This window comes from Antennarius striatus, chromosome 2 (assembly GCF_040054535.1).
Source record: "Antennarius striatus isolate MH-2024 chromosome 2, ASM4005453v1, whole genome shotgun sequence".
Lineage (NCBI taxonomy): Eukaryota > Metazoa > Chordata > Actinopteri > Lophiiformes > Antennariidae > Antennarius > Antennarius striatus.
The window spans coordinates 15,154,021-15,178,490 of NC_090777.1; the positions used below are offsets into that span (position 1 = coordinate 15,154,021).

Sequence of the window (24,470 nt, forward strand, 5' to 3'; positions counted from 1 at the left end):
ACTTACACATATATACAGTATATACAACATGAAATAGAGGGATTTCTCTACATGAGTTACAATAATAAATGCACTTTACTCAAAGCACATGTAATCTCTCTGTTGTGTGTCTTTTCCTGTGTGAGATTAGATTAGTCAGCCATTTCAGCCAAGTTAGGGTTTTTTCTTGTTAATGTGTGATACCATCTTAGGGGAGTAAACAGGAGTCATGCTTACGACAGACATTGGTTTAGAAAGCAGGGTAGATAATATGCTCTATTAGTCACACATCTTTCACTGTTTTCTGAATGTTTCCTGTGTTTTCTACATCAGTAGATGACATCAATGTCAACATTAAGTGAATGATTATCATCATGACGTGTTTTCTGGGACTGCAACGAAGAAGATCACCAACAAAGATCGGGATGAACTTCAAAAACTAAGCAAAACTAAAGGACCAATCAGTATTTGTTGACTAATATTGACTAATTCACGTACTGTTTTCCAATAATGTGTTGCTCTAACAAAGTCACTGGACTTTCAATGTCAGTGTTTTGTAGTGGAACTTATTGTGTACCTGCACACCATCATCATTGAATGTAGCCTGATGGATGAGAAGTGGCCTCCTGAGCTGGGGGTTGTGGGTTTGATGGCATGGATGGATCAGCATTTGCTATCAAGGAAATATTTTCCAATGTCATCATAGTGATGGTTTTTTGGAATCAAATTTGGGAAAGCAGTGAAAATCATTCTCAATACATGAATATTATTCTGAAGTGTGCAACACCAAGTTGGTTAAATTCCAAGCAATGTGTTTTTGGTTGAGTGGCTTCTTGGTTTTAAATGGATAAGACCACCATGGAAAAAGTTAACCTTCTTAAACAATGACTTGAGAGTTTTTCAGAACCTGTTGTCCTTATAAAACATCACATAGAGAAGGTTCTGAGCTTGATCCCTTACTTTGTGGAGTTTGTGCGTTCTCCCTGTGTCTACATGAGGTTGTTGATTCTCTCATGGATGGATGGCTGGAAGGAAGGAAGGATGGATGGATGGATGGATTCGAGGTAGCATCTACAGAGAAAGCCACTGCGTGCAGCAGCACGAAAGCATTACTAATGCATGTTAGACACTTGACAAGGTAAAAAGAGGGGAGTTGTGCAGCATCCACCAGTGTCAGACTGAAGAGAGAATCAAGAGGAGGAACAGAGAGCAAGAACTTGACAGGAACTCACTGATGCTAAAACACAGACAGATTGCTTTTGGTGACAGCTTTGATGTCTAACAGACGGTGCTTTTCAGTCAGGGATTTATTCTTACTGTGTTTTGGATGCGTGACAGTTGTAGCATTCAGAGTGGTTCATTAAAAGACTGATCAACACTGGAGAACTTGATGCATTCTTGTAAAAATCAGCTCGGTTTTATTTTAACCATACCGACTCACAGAACCGCTTATCTGCTTTTTCGAAAAGTACTTTACAAAAAACCTCAATTACTATTTTCAAGGGGCCAGGTCTGAAATTAAAGTATTGGCTGTGATTTTAGTGTAGTTGCCTTTTGGTGAAATTTCATTTTCTACATTGAACTGAACGATTGGCTTTCTGCTCCTCCTTATCCCTGTCTTTTGATTAGTCTGGTGGAGCCAGACATTACAAGATGAAGACAGATTGATCCACCACACAGACAGTGGATAATTTCACAGATATCCATTAGCAAATAGCCTGCTCTCTAATTATCAGCCTTTTACAAAAGGAAACATGTAATGGTGTCATTATTTTACATGTTTTCTACTTTGATAGAGGTTGGATAATTGCATAATGTAATATATTAGTAGAAGCAATTGTTTTACTTTTTGTAAAGTTCATATGGACGTTTTTGATTTTCACTCAGATTTTATTGAATAAATCTTTTTTCCAGAGAAATTTCTGTGAAACAACATGCATGGCTGCTTGTGTCTAAGTTTATATGGAATCAATTTGTGATTTTCATCATTTTAAACCAAACTAGATGTACTACTAGATGAACTACTGTACATGCAACTGTACAATACAAGAACACCAAACCTTTAAACGATTGCGACATCTATGGCACCGTTGTAAGAACACTTATCTTCAGGTGAAACACTACATCATCCATAAAGCAACCCCTCTTTATGGTCCAGAGCATAAATGCAAAAGTTTTCTTGTGATTAGATGGCCTTGCAGTTTAGAGATGGGTTGTAAATTCTTTGCGCTGTGTTTTTTCACTTACCATAAGAGACCAGTTAGAATTACAAAAGTTGTAGCTGTCAGTATCACTAACTGAGAAATAATTATGCGATGGACAAGAGCATCAATTACTGAGCAACATGGGGTCACTGTGGTGGATGAGTGGAGTGCACATCAATAGTTAACTGAGCCGATGTCCAGCATAATAGTTGCTGCCAGCGTGAGTCACGCTGACAGTGAGTCTTATCCAGATGGAGCATTATTTGACATTTCTTAAAGCATCTTCACTGAAATGCTCTGTTATTTATTATGGAATTTATAGACTACCATCACTAGAGGGTATGGCCTTTTTTCATTAGGGGTGTGTGATTTAAACAATAAGTGAGCTGATACTGAATGATAGTGACTATGACACCGTGCAAAAATGAAAAATCAGAAACGCATTAGGATTATCAGTACAGAGCATGGTATGTCCGTCACCTTGCTCTGATGACGGTAAAACAATATTGCTTCACAGAAAGCAATATGGCTGCATCCATAGCCGATCATTGTAGTAGTTATAGTACAGAAGTATCACATTCAGTAATACATGACATCCCATTGGACCATGGGTTCCAAACTTTTTGTGTTTCTACAAGCCTGGACCATTCGGCTAGCAGACGGGCAGCTGACAGCAAAACACCGGAACATTCCTCCCATGGGATTACAGAACCTCCACAAGCTGGGAAAAGTAGCAGGGAAAAGTAGCTGTAAGAGGTATACTGTTGTTGTGTGAACTCAGGCCCCGTTCACCTAGGCCAGCGTTTTCAAAAAGTTGCATTTTCGTTCCGGATATCTGCGTTGTCGTGTGGACGGAAGTCATAAACGCAACAAAAAAGTTGCGTTTTCAATAAGTTCCAGCATCGTGTGGACAGGGCCTCAGGGTAAACTAGTCTTCAGTGGGCCTAAAATAGTCAGTGACACCGGGACATAACACTTTTTTTACTCTCTGTAGGCCCAACAAAGGCTCCATCTCATTAAAGCTGCCATGAAAGTTCCGGCTGAGCTTCGCATAGTTAGTAGGCCAACACTGAGCTTGAAACTGAGCAGCCGAGCGAAGCCAAATACTGAGTTTGAACAGCTCTCTGAGAGAGAATGACAAGAGAAAACAGGAGGAGGAGGAAGAAAGAAAGGAAAATAAATTATATTTTGATTAACTTCATGACTAATTGACTGTTCAAAGGAAATTAATTAAATATACAGTAATGCGGTGAAATATGACAACAGGTTCAGGGTGAGTTACCCTCTGGATTGCTCATCACATACTGCATTCTCTTCAAACTACCAAAGGACCGGCTCATTACCCATCAAAAGGGCAGAGGTGTGACGAATGATGGTGATTACAATACTTAAAAGAAGGAAAGAGTCTCAGAACTTTGAATGAAACTGAAAACATGAGGCCCCGTCCACACGATGACAGAACTTTTTGAAAAGGCAACTTTTTTATTGCGTTTACGCCTTCCGTCCACACGACAACGCAGATATCCGGAACGAAAATGCAACTTTTTGAAAACGCTGGCCAAGGTGGATTTGTTTGAAAACCCTGGGTCTGCGTTGTCGTGTGGACGGTGTATCCGCAACTTTTTTTATCCGGGGGCGTGTCCCTGGGAGCAAAACCGCTGTGACATGCATGTGACCCGAATCTACATGTACAAACTGAGCTAAAACCGGCTATTTTCTGATGTATAACAACTCCACGTCGAAGATGCATTGATAAACATGCTTTGCACTTAAATATTTGTTCGTCTGTTTCTTTATTTATGTGTCATAAAGTTTATATATTTATTTATTCATTAATTCTTTCACGTTCCTCGCCAAAGACGCCGACGCCAGTTCTGGGTCAGATCGGGACGCACTGTCTACAGGTGGAGAACTCTGTGATGGAGGTTACTCCAGGAGGAACACCGTGAATTTCCGCACGTCCAGGTCCTCTCTCCTATCGTTCTCGGAGTTGTTCTGCTTATACACGTGTTGATAAACACACTGATGCGTTTACGTGTGGATGGAGATTTTTTTGAAAACGCTGTCGTGTGGACGTGTATTGTTTTCGATGCGTTTTCAAAAAGTTGCGTTTTCAAAAATGTCCGGCATCGTGTGGACGGGGCCTCGAAAATATACGAAACATATCCAACTGAAAGAAAATGAGTGAGCGAAAGACAAATAGATGATGACACAGTTCTACTGACCCACTGGGTACGTGTCCCACCACCTGTTCTCTGGGCCGAGCCAGATCCATCTTCTCTGACAATCTGTGATGGAAAAACAGTGTATGTGGCATTTTCTAAGCAGAATGTCCAATCAAAACATCAATGTACGGTCTAAATGTCAGATCGATCATTTTGTTCAGGACATGTAAGCACAGAGACACATTATCATAATCAGATACAGACTGCTGATAGGTCAAACCTCTTGGATCCAATTCCCCATGACTGGTGATGCTGATGACATTCAAAGAGCAGATTCTTCAAGTTTGCCAGTTCAGTTTCTGCACCTTATGTTATGTAATGCAGCTCATTCTGTGCTTCTGTTTGGTATTTTCTGTATTTCTACACAGCAGCTCTTCTCTCAGATTGTCTTTTTACTGTTTGACACACCCAGATATTTAATTAATGGGTTTTCTATAGCATGATAGTCATAGAAGATCGCTATGCTGCTTGTCAGACAACATAACAGTCCATGAAACTCCACAAGTCAAGCAAGTGTCTGTAGTGATTTTGGCACCATTGTATTACATTTGAGGTTATGCTTGTAATCTCCAGTGGCTTGGGGGCAGTGCATCTGAATAAATAATCATGTAATTTAAAAATACCAATCTTTTTACTGTTTGACACACCCAGATATGTAATTAATGGGTTTTCTATAGCGTGATAGTCATAGAAGATCGCTATGCTGCTTGTCAGACAACATAACAGTCCATGAAACTCCACAAGTCAAGCAAGTGTCTGTAGTGATTTTGGCACCATTGTATTACATTTGAGGTTATGCTTGTAATCTCCAGTGGCTTGGGGGCAGTGCATCGGAATAAATAACCATGTAATTTTAAAAAAACCAACAAAATAAAATCTTGGGAGCAAAAAAATCTCCTCAAGAAAACTGAGCTACCGTCAGTCATATCAAAGATAAAACCAGGTCTTTATTAAAAATATCAATACAAGTTAATGTAACTTTCTCTTTCTTCTTCTGTAGCAGAGATGAAGATACTGAGGTTCTGTTTGGGAGTGACCAGGAAGGATAGGATCAGGAATGAGTACATCAGAGAGACAGCACATGTTAGAGGTTTCTGAGATAAAGTCAGAGAGGCCAGACTGAGATGGTTTGGACATGTCCAGAGGAGAGATAGTGAATATATTGGTAGAAGGATGCTGAGTTTTGAACTGCCAGGCAGGAGGCCTAGAGGAAGACCAAAGAGGAGGTTTATGGATAGATAGATAGATAGATAGATAGATAGATAGATAGATAGATAGATAGATAGATAGATAGATAGATAGATAGATAGATAGATAGATAGATAGATAGATAGATAGATAGATAGATAGATAGATAGATAGATAGATAGATAGATAGATAGATAGATAGATAGATAGATAGATAGATAGATACTTTAATGATCCCAAGGGAAATTCAGGTGACATCTGCTCACAAGAGATACAATAAATACAATAAATACACACATGACAGAAAGTATAAGTAACATTATATACATGCTGTTACATAATTATAACAACAGGAAAAAGAATAGCCTAAAATAAAAGGAAGGAAGCATAGGCACATGGGAGAAGAAGAGAAGAAAGAGCTTTGGGTGTCGATGAAGTGTGATGAGTAACACGTGAATGAGCCGAGCTGTGAACTGATTAAGGACCCCCACAAAGTGTCCCACAGTGCATCCACAGTGCGTCCCAGGCCCCCCACGTCTATCCCTTCTCACCCGACCTTGATGACCCTGCGGCTTCAGACCCCCTCCTCCTGAGAGAGTGGTTGTGCCCCCTGATGGCACGAGGCACAAAGGAGGTCCTGAGTCTCTCAGTGGAGGAGCTTGGTGACAGCAGTCTGCCACTGAAGGAACTCCTCTGCTGGGTGATGGTGGTGTGCAGGGGGTGGGTGGTGTTACCCAGGATCGACCTAAACCTGGACATAGTCCTCCTCTCTAGGACAGTCTGTATCGAGTCCAGATCCTGACCGATCACAGAGCTAGCCCTCCGGATGAGCCTGTGGAGTCTCTCTGTGTCCCGTTTCCTGGCACCACCACCCCAACACACAATGGCGTGAAACAGCACACTGGACACAATGGACTGGTAGAACAGTCTGAGCAGATTAGAGCTGACGTTGAAGGAGGCCAGCCTCCTCAAGAAGTACAACCTGCTCTGACCCTTCTTGTATACACAGTCCAGGTTGTGCGACCAGTCCAGTCTACTGTCCAGCTGCAGCCCCAGGTACTTATAAGTCCCCACAACGTCCACCTCCTTACCCCCGATGACTACTGGCTGTGGGGAGGGTGGTGCCCGCCGGAAATCCAGCACCATCTCCTTGGTTTTGGAGATGTTCAGCTGAAGCTCGTTCCGCTGACACCACCCCACAAAGTCCGTCACCACTCTCCTGTACTCCCTCTCATCATCCCCCCTGATACATGTCACAATTGCAGTGTCATCAGAGAACTTCTGCATGTGGCACGTACCCGAGTTGTGTTGGAAGTCTGTTGTGTAGAGGGTGAAGAGAAGGGGGGAGAGTACCGTTCCCTGCGGGGCCCCGGTGCTGCTGGTCACCACTGATGACAGACAGTTCCCCATACGGACGTACTGTGGTCTGTCTGTTAGATAGTCCGTGATCCAGCTCACGAGGTAGGGATCCACACCCATGGATGACAGTTTCTCCCGCAGGAGCCGGGGCTGGATGGTGTTGAAGGCGCTCGAGAAGTCGAAAAAGAGCACTCTCACTGCACAACTCCCGACATCCAGGTAGGAGAGGGCCCGGTGGAGGAGGTACAGGACTGCATCATCAGCCCCAACTTGTGGCCGGTAGGCGAACTGGAGAGGGTCCATCGCGCCCTGCACCAGGGGACGCATGAGCTCCAGGACCAGTCGCTCTAGGGTCTTCATCACGTGCGACGTGAGAGCGACTGGTCTGGATGTAGTGAAAGAGGACAGGAAGGTAGTTGGTGAGAGAAGAGGATGCAGAAGACAGGGTTAGATGGAGGCCGTTGTGGCAACCCCTGCAGGGAAAAGCCAAAGGGAAAAGAAGAAGAAATAGAAGTTGCGTGATACCGTGCCGTACCGTACCGTGATACCATTCTATTGGCTGATGGCATCCGGAAGTGCACTACGTTCTGTGAGTCTCGGACTTCCATGAGACACAAAAGTGCTTTAAACAGTCAATAAGAGTGTGGGAAAAGGTAATACAGATAGAAGGTTGTTTAATATCAGTACCCTGGTTCATCTGTGCTGCTCGGCGCTCATGGAGTGCTGTCAAGCTTCTTTAGCCAGTATGTATGGATCATATCCGGACCCGGTGCTGACCAACTCTTCATCTTTGACACTCTTTCTTGGATGTCTGCCATTGAGATGGTTACTGGTTCTTGTTCTGGGAGGCAGCTGTGGTCAGTCCTCAGGTCCACTAGCCACTTGGCGTCAGTGTTGTGTGATGCTTCTCTTTCCCATATGCCCTTCCACTATTTCTCCACCTCAATCTCCTTGTTGTATCTCTTCAGTCGGGTGGCCAGAGCCGTTAGTCTCTGTTTGGCAGTTTCGAGTGCTTCAGGTATGGAGAGCTTGCTGTATTTCCTGGGTACCCCTTTATTCACCATGTTCCCCTTCTGTAGCTCGGCTAGCTGGCTGACTTCTCTCCGTGTCGCCTTGATCTTGGCCTCTAACCGTCTCTTCCATGGAGGGTATTGTTTTTATGCCCTGTGTTGATCTTATATCCCAGTATCTCGAGGATTACTGTTGCTGTACTGTGGATCAGCTTGTTGGTCTCAGTTATGTTCCCTGTGGGGATGGTTCTTATTGCAGCATTCACATCTTCTAGAAGATCTTCTGAAGGTACTTGACGACTTAACTTCAGTATTTGTCGGAGGCTCCAGGTTTCTATTTGGGTCATGATCTTCCTTCGCAGGTCAGCAGCTCTTGTATTGAGGCTGTCTATGTCTCTTGGGGCTTGGTACCCAATCTCGGATTGTGGGGGGGGTGATATCCCCCCGCTGACCTGGCGTCCTGGCTCCCCCTTGCCGTAGCATTGTTGTAGTATTTCATCGATCTCTAGTTGTGACAGCAGTTTTCGGTTACGGATGTTGGAACACTGGGCTAACAGCTGTTTCTTTATTAGCCTTGATTGTGGGTTTCGAAGCATCCATTTGTCCCACATCCGCCCCATATATCCCCTCTCTCTGGGATTACTTGTGTAGTAGCATTCCAACAACTCCGTATTCTCCGCCCTTGTCCATGTGTGTCTTGTTCCAGTAACCCATTTCTCATCAGATTGCCCTGGTTCCCTAGCATCTGACGCGGACCTTGTTAACCCGGGCGACGTCCAAGCTGGAATGACTCTGTCATTATTGTGTTCACTCATATTTGAGGTAGGCTCGTATAGCATTAAGGGTCTTGCCTAAGGACCCTCACTGGATAGTGTCCGCCATGTCTGGGGTTCGAAACCACGCCCTCCTGCATTCTAGACCACGATATATATATATATATATATATATATGTGTGTGTGTGTGTGTGTGTGTGTGTGTGTATATATATATATATTCATTCATTCATTCATTTTCCAACCCGCTTAATCCGCAAACGCAGGTCGCGGGGTAGCCAGTGCCTATCCTGGCAGTCTCAGGGCGTGAGGCGGGGACACTCCGGGCACGACGCCAGTGTGCCCGGAGCCACATAGAAACAAACAAACAATCATTCACACACACTCACTTACTCCTATGGTCAATTTGGGACCGGCCAATCAACCTGAAGCGCATGCTTTTGGAGGTGGGAGGAAGCCGGAGAACCCGGAGAGAACCCACGCAGACACGGGGAGAGCATGCAATCTCCGCACAGAGCGGGACTCGAACCCGGGTCCGCCGTGTTGTGAGGCAGCAGCGCTAACCACTGCACCACCGTGCCGCCATATATATATATATATATATATATATATATATATATATATAAATATATATATATATAGCTATATATATTTACTGAGGCTTCAGATGTTGTTCCAGGGATCTGCTGGAGCCACTCTTCCAGTTTGGGGGTCACTGCCCCAAGTGCTCCTACTACCACGGGGACCACATTAACCTTAACCTTCCACATCTGTTCCAGCTGTTCTTTCAACCCTTGATATTTCTCAATCTTTTCGTGTTCCTTCTTCCTGATGTTGGCATCGGCTGGAATCGCCACATCTATCACCACTGCTCTCTTCTGCTCTTTGTCCATCACCACAACATCTGAAGCCTCAGTCCAGAAGAGCGCAATCCTAGGAACAGCTAAGATACTGCGCAGAACCCTCAGACTCCCAGGCCTCTGGTTGAGGACCCGAGCTTGAGGATGACACACAGATACCACCCTGAAAGGGTGAGAGGGACATATTTTTATATATATATATATATATATATATATATATATATAGAGAGAGAGAGAGAGAGAGAGAGAGAGAGAGAGAGAGAGAGAGAGAGAGAGAGAGAGAGAGAGAGAGAGAGAGAGAGAGAGAGGGATTTGATTTTTGACTTTGGGCTGTGAGTCAACAGGAATATACAGTTAATAGACAGATTCAACAGCCAATCGGATCATGTGTTGGCCTTCTAGAACTTGCTAGCTAGCTGGTCATTTCAGTCGGTTTTGTTCTGTGGCGTAGTTGTGTGACGTCTATAAAAGGTGTGGCTGTGGGGTTCTTCTGTGCCAGTGACAACAAAAGGAGTGGAGCTGACAACGGTTTTTATCCCATTTGAGAGACGTTATAAACACCACATTCCTGAATGCTACATGCTGAATGCTGGTGGCAGCAGTGGGAGCCACTTACAGTATTATGGGATGTATTTATTCACATTTGACTAAGGAGAACATCACTCTGAAGGCCTAGGTTTGAAATGCGCTGGCCGCCACTGCCTTCACATGTCCTGTATTGTCCTGATAGTGGCGTGAACACCTGTGATAATGATTTGATCAGGTCTATCTTGGAAATCATAACTCCAGTCTCAGAGATTTAATCGTACAGACCGAAGGTGCCTTTGATTTGTCTCCAAGCTTCATTGGTAGAGTGAATAAAAGTTAAAACGATTGTGAGGCATGATGAGGCACGTTGGGTTAATTAAAGATATAGTGTCGGATTAGTGTCAGGAAGGTCATTCCAGGTTGTACTGATTTATTTCAGTACCGTTTGTGTGTTTTTACATTTTTAACATTTTTAAATTTCTGTACTATGTCACAGGACAGGAAAAAGGATGAGTAAGCATTTCTGCATAGGTCAGTCACACCTGATCAGACTGTTCACGTGTGAAACAGCATGCATGACGACATAAAAAAACACACAAACAGAGACCTCCAGTAACAGAGCAACCTTGAACTCTGAACCATACAGAATATTTACAGTCCCTGCTCTACAACCCCACCCCCATCCCTCCAAACCATTCAGTGATTCTAAATGCCTGCATTGTCGCAGCTCAGATTTCAGAGTCATGGATGAAACGGCTTAATGAGAGAGAGAGAGAGAGAGAGAGAGAGAGAGAGAGAGAGAGAGAGAGAGAGAGAGAGATCGAACATGAATGTAAGTGAGAGATTGACAGGGAAAAGTAACAGAAGCCATTCCAACTGTAAATATAAAAATAAGGGTCCTCACCAATGACATCATCCCTTAACTGTAATAATCACAACTTATAAATTTCTCACGTCAGAGCCATTCTGGTCATTCCCATCATCATCCAGGCAAACGGTTCACAAAATGAACATTCCATTTTGTGTCACAATGAAGAAATCTTCAGACGCACCGTTGTACCCAGGTAATAGCAGAAACTGTGGTGCTATCACCATGGCGATCTGTCTTTACCCAGGAATCATGTTGTCATGATCGATAGTGTTACAAAATTCCAACATTTTCAAGTTTTTTGAGGTGTTCTTCATCATTACATCCTGGGTATGACGTTAAACTGCATCCAACCTGAATGGGCCCTGTTTAATTGCCCAAGACATGCCATACCATGACAACCACAGGGATGTGACTATTCCTTTACCTCAAACAATGAAACATATGACTTCTTCCGACTCACAAAACGTTGTCATGGAGGAAGTCAAAGAGAAGGAAAAGAGAGAGAAACCTGCTTTTTAATTTTTAAGTTGTCTTTATCGTTTTGTCAATCTCTTTGCAACAATAAAATCAGAAGGCCAGTAAAATTAAAGATCCTCTAACTGAACTAAATCATTAAATAAGACAGGGTCTATAAACTGAACATAATTTTGATCAACAAGTCATACAGAAGAGGTATTAACCTTTAATGTTAGTCCAAACTCAAACTTATGGCTAAAATTTTATATTTCACAGCATAACTAATAATGATTTTACAAAACAGCATTTACATGTTTCTCTTTACATCACTCATGATATTGTGTACTGATAATACCACAGGATATACATTTTAATGAGACAATAGGAATGAACAGCCCAGCGGTGCCCATCCTTCAGTAGTGTATCTGTCTCAGAAGCAGCATGAGGTTCCTGATCCGGTCGGCGCGGCAACGAGGCGAATGGTGCACAGGCAGCTCAAAGAAAGAGAAAGTGAAGCTCCGAGAGAAGCTGAGGTTGGTGATGGGACGAAGCGGGGGAAGACGGGGAGGATGAGGGACTCTGCGCTGGGGCAAAACCCTCTTCCTCACCTGCAGCGTTCTCCCCCCTCCAGCTGCAGAGACAAAGAGTAGCAGGCATGTGAGTCAGAACAGAACCTGGTCCAGAGAGTCAGTAATGAACAACCACAATGAACCCAAATCAGAGCTCATGTCATTATTAGGTCATTATGTCATGTGTGCTTTCCTACCATGACATTAAATACGTAAATATTTCTAACATTCTTGTGCTAATGCTGATGTAACATAGCTAATGTGTCACACCTTCAAAACTGTTGTGCTTCATGTGGAAATACTGGGTTGGTTTTCACATTTGTCTCATTCATTTGCATTCATTCATTCACTTTCTGCTGCTGAATCCGCTGTAGCTGGTCGCGGGGAGCTGGAGCCTATCTCAGCTGGCATAGGGCGTGAGGCGGGGGACACTCCGGGCATGACGCCAGTGCACCGCGGATCCACACACACAAGACAGACAGCCATGCACACACACTCACTCACACCGGCAATCTGGGACCGGCCAATTAACCTGAAGCACATGCTTTTGGAGGTGGGAGGAAGCCGGAGAACCCAGAGAGAACCCACGCAGACACGGGGAGAACATGCAAACTCTGCACAGAGCGGGGCTCGAACCCTTACCCTCCGTGTTGTGAGGCGACAGAGCTAACCACTGCACCACCTTGCCGCCCCACATTTGTCTCATTCATCATTATAATGAAATGAAATACTTTGATGATATTTTTAATGCTGTGTTTGGTAAGATTAGTTAAGTAAAGCAGGAGCACAGCAGTTTATAATAACATAACATCTTTATCAGAGCTAATCCTAATGCACTGGATGGATGTGTTGTACATACTTCAATCACACAGTAAACCTCAACCATTCAAAGACACGTACTTCTCTCTGAAGGAGAACTGAAGTCTCATTTTCACTAACTTTCACTAATTTCTTTCTTAGAAGCAGATTGAACTTAATTCAATGTTTTTTGTTGACATAATTAAACAAAAATTATCAACCAACTTTGGTTAAATAGGAATATCTTTGCCTTTCCATACCAGGAGAAGATGGAATCTCTGAGTTGAAACTGAAACTGAAAACGTTCTCGTCTTCATTCTGTCTCATGTGATGAGGAGTGGATGGCGTGGGCTGAGGAGTAGGTGTGGGTGGGGGTGACAGTGGGGTTGAAGGAGGTGTTTGTGGAATCGGAGGTGGGGGGATGGAGGTAAAGGAGGATTCGGGGAGAGCCAAACGTCCCCAAGGAGTAATGGTGTTTGAGAGGAGGATGGAGGATGGCCCTGGATGAGGGTGAGAGGAGGAGGAGGAGGAAGAGGAGGATGTTGGTTTTCCGATGCCTTTCTGATGGACAGCCCGGGAAGAGGGCGGTGGCTTGCCTGTGGGAAAAAATGGTCAAATAAGAGGAGAAAATAAAAAAGGTTTCAAATCTCTTTTAGCAACAGAAACAGAGACAGAGTTTACATCTAATACTCTAATTAATGATTTTAGCTGATTAGGCAACTTTTTTTTTCATTTGTCTAATATTTTACAAACAGCAGCCTCATAAATGCATTATTCATTATTTGACCAGAAAAATTATTTTCAAATAAGAAAATGTAAGTTGTTCGGTTGTTTGTTTGTCTGTTTTTAACTGCAAAATGACAAGAGATTAGTTTCACAATACATTTCCACAGACCAGTAGTGGAATATTGATATATAGAAAACATTGTCCCTGATTGGGGGAGGGGATCAAGATTTAAAAAAAAAAAACGCCATGTTTTCTGAATTTCCCAAAATTTTTCTGAAATGAAAGAAATCAACTGATAATCAGTCGTCTTTCTAACATGCTTGTGCTCACACCATCCTCCTGTAGCCTCTGTCAACACAGAGACGATTGACTCATGAGTATATCACCTGTTCTTTTACTCCTAGATGAGCCAATGACGGGCAGCCGTTGGCTTGACATTACCAGTGTGAGGGCCTGCCAGCAGAAACACATCCATTTGTGTAAACACTTCAGAAACAGTTCAGAAACATTGCAACATAAATATGCATTGTTTTGCCGTGGAGCAATGGAAGTGAACCCAGACCTTTGTGAGGTTCGGTGAATGCTGAATCTAGCAACAAGTTTCTTTTAAATATACAGGTATACAGTACATACAAATATTTACAGTATGTCAATGAAACATGCTACAGAAATGACACACTTACTATGACTGAAAGGATTATTATCTATGTCGTCATGTACTCTGTATGATTACATGACCTTTTATTGTATTGTATGTCAGTGTGCGGAGTGAAACTCTGGAACAATCTGGACTCACAACACAAGCAATGCAAAAGTACTAATCGATTTAAACTGTTTTATAAACACCGTCTCTGGTCAAAATATAGAGATGAGGGTCGTTAACTCAAACTGCTGTTCCCTTTGTTAACATGTGCTCAGTGTTTCTTGATCATCGTTGGTATTTGTTAATTACTGTTGTTGGCATTTGTCCATTACCGTTGCTGGTATATTGCACATTACCATTGTTGGCATATAGTTTGAATCTTCGAAGTAGGAGTGAAGCCCAGTGTGTTGACCTCTGAATCAGGAACTGGGGTGGGATTTCATAAGTCTCTTCTTCCCACTCCCTTTCAGGCAAAATTGTATTGTTGAGTTATGATCATTATTTATTATTTGCTTATTTAATTATTTTGTTTGTTGTTGTTTTTTGTTTTGTTTTTCCTTGCCTTGCCTGAAATAAATGAATAACTAACTAACTAACTAACTAACTGACTAACTTTGGCTTTGTCATTAAGATTTAAAGACAGCCTCATCAATAGTCACGTGTTCCTTTAACTACAGCCCATCTGATATTGGTGAAGTTTTATTGTCCTGATAACAAAGGCTTGTGACAAGAAACATTCCCTGGACAGACTAAACAATGATTTCATGGCGATCATGTTAAGAAGGTCGTAGAACAGAAAGTGGAACACATTCAAAACCAAAGACTTATTATTCATTATATTTTGCCAGGTTCAGACCATTTAAAGTTCACATCATTTTATTCTGTGCTTTAGTAGCCAAGAGAGCCAATATCACATCATATATATCATATATTACTTGAAAGCTTCAGTGTTTGGGATCAAATGCAACATTTATCTTTTAGCTACAGTTTGAAGAGGGAATGGGGAAACATCAGAGCTTTGCTTCAAAATAATGTTCTGATAAAGAGGGAAAGATAAGAGATGCCCTTAAAATGAAGGACATGATGACTTAGGTTAACATCACACGTCTATAAGATAAAAAGACACTTTATTCATCTGTTACTGCAGCACAGACCATAAATCAACACACAATGACAGCAGCAGACATAAAATGGAGTAGAAGACAGCTACCTGTTTGAAGGTATAGAAGATCACTCATGTGCATCAGCAGCAGAACAGAAGCCACATCTTGTTTCTCCACATATTGGTAGAAACCTAAATGTGACACATGCAGAGGAAATCTCCACGAAGTAAATAAACAGAAAAATAATCACGAAATAAAGAAATGTTCTGGGAGACCGTTTTTCTACATCTCTTTTTTTCCCCTCCCTCTGCAACTTGCCAAACACCAGCAGTGATGTTCACAGCATCGGGAACCTTCTGCATGTCTGCCTCCCCTTCCCCCTGCCTACCCCTACTTCCTCATCCTCACCCACCTCACCTGTGCCACGCTTTCACTCTTCCTCCTTTTTTTTCTCCCGTCTTTTCATATCTTTTAAATAGCAACGGCGATTACAGATTCTTTAGCTCTTGCTTTCAATTTCCCCTTCCCACTTTCTCTTTCTGTCTTTTCTTTCTGAGACAACAGCTGGAGGATCTTCCTCTTTTTGGAGTGGCAGGGTTAATGAGTTTTGTATCCCCCTGAAACACGGGAGCATTACCACTTACATCTTAATTTCTCTCTTTCTTTCTCCTTTCTTTTGTGAGTGGCAGGTGGTGATATGAGTGCTTGACAAAAGGCAATTTGAGACAAGGGTAGATTATTAAAATATTCATGGGTACCTGCAGTCAGCTCCCTCCATGGGTGATGACCCCAAGGGAGCTATTCAAAAGCACAGACACAAGAAGCACACGGATATTTTAAGGTGGAAGCAGGTAGGTGGTCACACATCTCATTGAGCCTATGTTTAAAACAAAGGAACTATCACACACAAGATGCACATCTACGTTTAAATCCCAGACAGGTGACTGTGAAACAACACACACTCATACTCCAGTGCAGAGTATGTAACATCTGACGTTGGTGAACATGCTGCCGGTCGTCTCACACTTCATCTGACACAGTACATTTGCATTTCAGGCGGAATCAACAGCAACAACAACAAAATTCAAATAATTGTAATTATGGTCCTAAATCAAGCTTTCCCTTCAGCAGCAGGCGATTAGCATTTTACATTCTGCTTCGACTAAATAAGCCGTTTAGGACACATAATATAATCACGTGAGAGAGCACAGTTACACAAGTCCTCCCCCTCGGTCAAACAATCTATGTTCACATTCTGACTTCGCTGTGTTATTGTCATAACACTTCAAATACAAATAATTCCCTGGAGCTTAATGCACAAAATGGTGCACATAAAAACACCTTCTGCTGTCTTTTCTGTGTTTATGTAAAATGCAACCAGAAAAAATAATACAGTGTTTGCAAAGCAAATTAAGACATCGACGAAGATTTGAGGACTTTTGGGAACCTTCGTTGATGAAGGTTTTATCTTAGGAACCATAATCATCACCTAAACGAAATCCAGGGTAGCAGCACATTGACAGCAGCATGCTTCTCAATTTGCACAAAACTATATTGACAAAGGTTTTTTTAAAAATATTTATAGTCACTTTTTCTTTATCACATTTACAGCAATAATTACGGACTTTTCTATATTTACTTATGATCTAAGAGTAATTTCATAAAATGCCAAAATTTAATGATAAATTTAAAATATTAACTGAACAGCAAAGGTTAAATCTGAATGATAAAATCAAGCATGTCACAAAGCTAACTCATTTTCTGATATGCACATTTACATTACTGTCAAAGAGTGACAATAAAAACAATTTACATTGTGGGAAGCAGAACAACCAAAATACTGTAAAAGCATGATAAAAGAGAGTCAGTGCTATCGACAATCAAGGGCAGCACCACTTGGATTATTCTGCAGCATCCCTCCTCTTGTATCTGAATGATCAGATGATTTATCTGAAAATGTGTGAAGGACTAGTTATTTACCTCAGCAATGTTGTATTGCTATGAAAATGAACATTTTTATATATTTCTAGCCAGGCTGTGTGAAGTGTTGAGTTTGGTGTACTGTATTCCACTGAAGAGAGGAGCCTGACAGCAGAGTTTTCCCGTGCAAGGATGCAACAGAATAATCAAACTGGTGCAGCCCTCGGCTGTGGCTTTTGATACTACTGTTGACAGGCGATTTGACGTGTTTATTTTCATGACATACATTTAGATTTTACATTTTACCGTCCTGTCCTTAAACAAACCTGAACTTCAAATCTAAACCTCAGAACACACCAGAAAATAAAGTTTGAAAAAGGACTTTTGGTTCCTGAGGAGTAAAGATGTGGAGGATGAACAAGGATCTCTGCCTTTATTTATTGGTTCACTGTGATTTGTTGGACACACACCTCAGTTTAGAACTAAAACAACAGAACTCCTCAGATGCTGCAGGGACATCCTCTCCTAGACAGGGAACTCACAGTTCCCCCCAAAACCTAAAGGTCTTCTTGTTTTATGATGAGGACCTCTGCTGTCTCCACAGTTGATGCGATGGCACCAGAGAACAATCTGTTCAACCTTCCACTACCACAAACCCACCACGATGAGAGAATATTGTGACCTAGCAGGACCTGTATGGTTCCTGGATGTCAGTCTGGGAACCAGAGCTCACAGATAAAGTCTGTACTCTTCATGTTCTCCTCAGGAGAGCATTTTTTTACAGGCCTACCGTATTATGTTTCACCTGAATCATGACACCATCATTACATTTGTGTATGTGTAATGACAAACTGGTTTATTTCATGTCTAAAGACCACATATCAGAAGTGGTTGAAATGTTTTCTAGAAATAATATGAAGATATCAAATTATCCCCGATAAGTACCAAATAATTTTTGATGTTTCAAAGACAAATTCAGATTTTTATTAAATTTCACTCATTTGTATCTAGTTTTTCTTTAAGAAAAATGACTGGGAGGGAATGGTCTCAGAGAACTGACTCCTCAGAAATGTTTTTGTGATATTTTAATCAAACCATTGTTTCATGGTTACATTTATGATTCTTTTTTTTATTATTAAATATTTATTGTACCTCAAAATGCAAAATGAAGACAATAACTTAAAAAGAGTAAAAATGTTCATTTAAAATTGCCAAAGTCAATCTGAAAGTTTCTTATCTACTCATGCAGCTGCAGTCAAATAAGTTTACAGATGATTTACAAACAATGTTACGAGTTAATGTTCAGACCCATGTGCTTCATTTCACTTCACAGCTGAGTTCATGTTTCATCTCTGTCTCCGAATCCATGATCACCTGTGACTCGTACTAGCTGGAGGCCCTGGCCGCAGACCAGCACCCATCCCATCTGCCTCATCCTCTTCTTCATCCCCCGGGAGCAGCTCTCACTGTTTTCCTCCGTCTCTGTTTCCCACGCTTGATGACTGGACTCAGCAGCTGGGTCATCTGCTCTCTCCCCACTGGTCATAGAAGCCGGGTCACCCGTCTCGCTTAAGGTGTTCCGAGGCTCCCCGCCCCCAGTCTCCACACCTGCTCCCTCCTCACTGGTTCTCCCACCTGTGTTACTCTCTAAGGTCCCACACAGTGTTTTCAATCCCATTTGACTTTCCTTCCCCTTCCATGTGGAAATCTCCTGCTCACACTCAATCCTTCCTCTCCTCTTCTTATCTCCTTCCTCCCCCATGATCATTTTCCCCTCCCACACTGCAAGTCCAGAGGCGTCTGCAACGTGGGAGCACAGCACCCCGCTGTGGACGATACTGGTACTGCTGACCTTCCACAGGCAAACTCTCTGATCAGAGGAGGTGGAGACCAGGAGGCCTGGGCTCAAAAGCTTCAGGGCGGTCACAGGGGCAGCATGAGCCTCAGGGAGGTGGGACTGGACGTCGAGATGAAGACGAAGACGGGTTTGCAACTGAGTTTTCATGGGAACTGGGGGTTGAGGAATTTGAGATAACTCTCTGCTGCCCCCAGCATTTCCATCTTCTGGGTATTGCATCCTAATTGTGGATACTGTCAGCTGCCCATCATCCCCTCCACTAGCGACAGTTACCAAGCAACTGCTTTTGAGTTGTCCCAGTTTCTCTACCCAGACAGCCAATGAGTTGACACCGCTCTGGTGGACAGCAATGTTCAAGCAGGGGCTTTGTGGGGTTGGAGCTTTGCTTGAAGTACCAGATGATGAGAGAAAAGCTTCAGTCAAGTCCCACAAGGCGATTTTGCCATCTGTTGCAGCACTGAGCAGCAACGTATACCTGAGACAATGTGATAGACATGTGAGACTTTCATCATATTTTACCAAATTAAAATTAAGAAAAAGGACGAGAGAGATTTAGTTAAGTAAAAGTTTCATTACTTCTTCCCCTTTCCATCCTCTAGGGTGCAGGCAGCAAGACTGAGCACACATCGCTGGTGATAAAACGTCTCCCACAAAAAATCTATTTGTCGTCTAACTTCATTGACTGAGAAAAATCTGGAAAACACAGAATGGCAGCTGAGAACACAGACAACAAGCAGAAACCTGGGAAACCATTAGTAGACAAAAAGCATGCTGTAAAATCAGTATACAGAGAAAATTCTAACACTTTCTCCTTTTCCTTAAATATTTTTTTAAAGTTTTTTTGCACCAACCTGAGAGCTCCGTCACTGCAGGCCAGAGCCAGAATGACACAGTCTGTGTTTCTATCCACCACCACTGCATCCATGTATCTGAAAACACAGGAAAATCTTGTTGGGAGGATTAAGAAAAATGGACAGAAGTGGATGAAAAATTGGAAAGAACGGAAAAAAAATCATAAAATTAGTGTAAAATTAATTTTTAAAAAAACTCTACTTTTTGAGCGACAGCTGTTTGTAGTAAAAACATTAACTCACCTTGTTTCTGGGTCCATTTTCACAGTCTTGTGTCGGTTCCGCCTCCTCTCCCACTGTTCGTCCAATCGGTGACCGGCCACCTGGATCACCTGACAGGAAGGAAGCAGCCTCTGCCTGTCCCAGCCGATCAACAGTCGGTAACACTGCATTTGAGCGCGTCCGCCAGCCGACACTAGCACGGCAGAAAACTCATCGTTGCTGCTTTCCTCTGGACGCGTCACCACGACAACCGTCCGGATGCTTGAGATGTGATCGGTAACGACTGAGAGGACTCTGATGCTGCCAGAGCTGGGATGGATGGCAAGAACGGTTAAGCTAGTGTCCTCTCCTCCAGTCACAACTATCTCCCAAGAACCTTCCTCTCTCTCCACATCCTCTTCTTCTGCCCGTCCCTCAGTTTCACTTCCAGAAGTGGTTTGACTCTCATTCCTGACTCCCCGTATCCTCCCCAGTCTGCACAAACACCCGATCCCTCGCCCATGGATGCCCTCCCTCAGGCCCCACCCCCCAGTCCTTACTGGCCTTCCGGCCCAGCTCGGCATCTCTCCAGGGTGATGAGAGGTCAAAACATCCCCCTGCTTGATGAAGACCAGAGCTCCATATCCAGGCCAAAACCCTTTGCGGGGCAGCCAGAGACTCCAGGAGCGATGTCCCCCACCACATGCCACTGCCAGCAGCCTCTCCTGCCTCACCGGGTCCCAAACCACAAAATGAACGGCATGAAAACCGACAATGACAAATCTGGCTTCTCCTTCTCTTTTTTTTCCTTCTCCTCCAAAGGTTTGCTTCTCATCTACCTTCTCTGTAACCTCCAGCTTTTCTAACAACCTGCTTTTGTTTGTTTTGTAGTCGCCATTTGTATCCTCCCCTGGGCCTCCCCTCCCATTATCTGGAGTATGTGGTTCTAGTATCAGAACCCTCTCCAGCCATTCCATACCCTTGCAGGCCCGCTGGACTCTGAGAACCTCCAAGTGAAGCCCACATTTGGTTCCTATACTGTTTTCTTCTACTTTCTCTGGTGATGTCCGACACACTTTGAAGATCCTCACACAGCCGTCCCTCCCGCAGCTGTACAGCAGACCTTGGTGTTCACACACTGAAGTTACACCCTGTTTACCATGCACTCCAAACAAGCAGCTCAGTGGGCGCAGCATCAAGTCCCTCACTTCTTCATGACTTCTCTCCTCCATGATTCTGCTTCCACGTTTGTCACACTGAACATCTCCGTCATTGTTTTTTTTCTTTCCTATTGGTACGTCTTTACCCGTTCTCTGAACACTCGGGTTATTTTCAGTCAGTTTTCCATCTTCCTGGAATAAGAGCAGGGACCCTCTCCTGTCTCCACACACCCACAGCAATCCAAGGGAAGTGGAGTAGAGGCACACTGCAGCGGTCAGCCAGCATTTGGCACATGGACGAAGGAGGAAAGGAGGAAGAGGATTTGCATTGAGAGACAAAGAAGAGTTTTGCTTTAGGTTCACTTTTACAAACCAGCGATAAACAACTCCTTCAGCACCTGATGCAAGCAAATATAAGACATTGTTTGCCTCTTGAAAGATGAGACTGTGGATTTTTCCTGATCCACCTGAGAGAAGAATCCCACACTGAGGATGAGAGATGGCAAAGACATATATAGACCCATTAAGATTTCCCACAGCACACATATTTATTTTTGTGGAGTCTGAGTCTTTTACACTGACAGTTATTGTTTCCATTACACAATAAGACTGAAACTCAGGAGTTCTGGTCCAGACCACTTCCCACTGACCACCGCTGTATTGGTAAACCTCTCCTTGGTCAGTGCAAACTACAAACTTGCTCTGACTCCAACTTCCCTGGCCGTCCCTTGCTATACAAACCACTTTAGGCAAACCTGGGCCAGGAAATTTGAGGTCAATTAGCTTCTCTGTCACGGTTTCCTCTTTTGTCTCCTTGCTGTCCTCACTTCCTTCCATCCTCCACAACCTCACTCCTCCGTCCGCCCCACCAGTAGTCACCCATCTATCTCCAACCTCTGTTCCCTCACTTACTGCAAGCCCACGAACCCCCCCTGCTCGGTGTCCCTTCAACATAGCAACCACTTTACCACTACCAACCACGTCCCACACTAAACAGACCCCATCCTCCCCAGCACTGAAAGCTCTCCTTGATGAGAGACACACAGAGAACACCCTTGCCTGATGTCCATATAGGGCCATCAAACAAGTCGAGTTAAGGTTCCCACAATTGCCTCTAGGGCCCCCTAAATCACCAACATCCCACAGTCTCACACTGCGGTCATCAGAGGCTGAAGCCAGCCATCCTTTCTCACGGAGATATGAGATGCTGAAGATGACCCCAGTGTGGCCAAGCAACCGTCTCTCAACCGGAGCTTTGTCCTCACAACTATTACTTTTGTCAGTTCCTCCAGGCTTCCAGAGAACCATCTGGTTGAACACAGTACCCCCTACTAAGACAGTATCTGCCCAGGATTTATGCACCAGAAGAAGAGCAGAGTACAGCAGACAGCCCTCCAGACATGAGCGCTGAACCACAACGTTTCCTGTTACAGCATCCAAAAGGAGAACTTTATTGTGGGCTACAGCCACACAAAGAAATGAGTGTTCGTCTCCTACGAGCCAGCGGACATCCAGGGTCCAATCCTGTAGCTCGATGAGGGCATCCAGAATCTCCAAGTGCTGATGTACCCCATCCTGCTGATTGACATGGAACCTCACCAGCCGTAAAGCCTTGCCTCCAAACACAGCAAGGTCAAAGTAGTAGGGCTCTGACGTGGAGCTCAGTTCTGTGGAGGAGAGGTGGGAAAAAAAACCCCTTTTGTTAAAAAAACAAAACAAAGAAATGCAAACAAATATTCTTCATAACTCTGGACAACTATTCAACTAGCCATTACAAATATATTAAACATATTCAAAATTACATTTTCATTAAGTTTGTGATAAAGGAAAAAATACAACTAATATTTTCTGTCTGATGGCCCAAGACTTGTTTTGAATTGTTACATCCCCATACTTTTGTACTCTCAGGAACTGGATAAGATAGAAGGACGAAGGAGAAGGCCAATGTGAGTAAGACCATAGATCAAAGCTAGTGCTTTGATCAATGACAGTAGGTCAGAGCACTAACTTTGGTCTTTGACCTATGCAAGCAGGTCAGGGTAAAATTTTGAATTCAGGGGTGTCGCGGGATGTTGTAGTCTGAGACTGCCATGGTTCTACTTTAATCATTGTAACTTAAAGTTCCCCCACATACACAACGGAACAAATACTGTAAATCAATGAAAGCAGAGCAGTGCATGCCAACCATCTCTCCTTTGCCTATTAGGACCTGTGGCGTGACTCTGTGCTTGGTCAACCACCAGAGATCTGGGTCTTATCCCGTGGATCCTGTAGTGCTGGAGCACTGACTGGGAGGCACAGGCTGTAGGATGCGGCAGGAGACGATACGCCGTCAGGACTGGACCCTCACCTGGCAGGACAGCAGAGCCTTTCATTATGTGTGTTGTGTGAGCTGAAACAGTGTCCACTGTACTTTTAAATGGGCTGATGCCGACCTGTCAGTAGAAATTCGTCTCGAAGGAACTCTAGAGCTGTGACTGGAGCTACCAGAGCTGCTGTTTCCATCTCTTAGAAAGTGTCACACATTTCATCGAAGACGCATAATCAGTCGTGCCTAAAAATTTCACAAGATACGTCAGTCATAGACAACGGTACAAAAATACCGTGGAGTCTGTCTTTATGTATGTGGTCCGAAACACTACCAAACAGAGTTAACCGATTTTCCCTTGGGATTATTAAAGTATCTATCTACGTATCTATCTATCTAACCTAAGAGTGTCACTTCGCAATCGCAAAAGCAGTATTACGTTGTTTGCGAGGAAATCAAGAACAATAACTTCGTAAATTCAACATTATAATTTAATGTTGTACTTACGTTACCATCAAACGCCGCACGATTATGTATTAATCTGCATTACAACATTTTATCTACGTCCATCCATCCATCCATCCAACGTGAAGTGTCCATGTGTTTTTGTTGTGTCTTCCGTACTCTTTACCAATCAGATTGCACTTTTATTGTCCCAAACTTCTATTGGTTACGAAACTGCTAGCTGTATTTGAATTGGAGAAAACACTACACGTGATCAAGTGTCAATGAGTTGTGCTGCTTTCAGTGTTTTCTGGATGTTTGGGCTCCCTCATTATAGTGATTGATTTAAATTTACCGGTAGGTCAATTTGACCAACATTTGATCGATATTATTTCTGACATTAATGGTAGATAAAATTGTTCTGTGTCTAATTAA

General features: G+C 43.2%; 1 protein-coding gene and 1 long non-coding RNA gene across 3 annotated transcripts; both read right to left on the reverse strand.

Annotated features, from left to right (window-relative positions):
* Positions 1 to 13,308: 13,308 nt before the first annotated feature.
* On the reverse strand, positions 13,309 to 15,482 carry LOC137609630 (uncharacterized). The gene is made up of 3 exons (XR_011038366.1): positions 15,401 to 15,482; positions 13,934 to 14,000; positions 13,309 to 13,416 (listed from the first exon to the last, which is right to left on the reverse strand). It is a non-coding gene; the product is annotated as an uncharacterized lncRNA (long non-coding RNA).
* Positions 15,483 to 18,290: 2,808 nt separating this feature from the next.
* On the reverse strand, positions 18,291 to 24,229 carry wdr6 (WD repeat domain 6). 2 transcript variants are annotated; one of them, XM_068336738.1, is made up of 7 exons: positions 24,099 to 24,229; positions 23,719 to 23,837; positions 23,493 to 23,633; positions 20,166 to 22,950; positions 19,923 to 20,000; positions 19,648 to 19,764; positions 18,291 to 19,546 (listed from the first exon to the last, which is right to left on the reverse strand). In XM_068336738.1, exons 2-7 carry the CDS (start codon positions 23,786 to 23,788, stop codon positions 18,553 to 18,555), a joined length of 4,185 nt encoding a protein of 1,394 aa, XP_068192839.1. In that variant the 5' UTR covers positions 23,789 to 23,837; positions 24,099 to 24,229; the 3' UTR covers positions 18,291 to 18,552. The 2 variants fall into 2 exon arrangements, with proteins under 2 accessions (XP_068192839.1, XP_068192830.1); XM_068336729.1 differs by having other exon boundaries at positions 23,469 to 23,633.
* Between the last annotated feature and the right edge of the window lie 241 nt (positions 24,230 to 24,470).

Excerpts from the sequence above, each read along its gene's own strand:
- wdr6 (XM_068336729.1), bottom strand. The coding sequence starts at position 23,788 with ATGGAAACAGCAGCTCTGGTAGCTCCAGTCACAGCTCTAGAGTTCCTT. Across the intron at positions 20,001-20,165 it reads AAAATGGACCCAGAAACAAG|ATACATGGATGCAGTGGTGG; the intron begins GTGAGTTAATGT and ends CTGTGTTTTCAG. Across the intron at positions 19,547-19,647 it reads GAGGATGGAAAGGGGAAGAA|GTATACGTTGCTGCTCAGTG; the intron begins GTAATGAAACTT and ends ACATTGTCTCAG.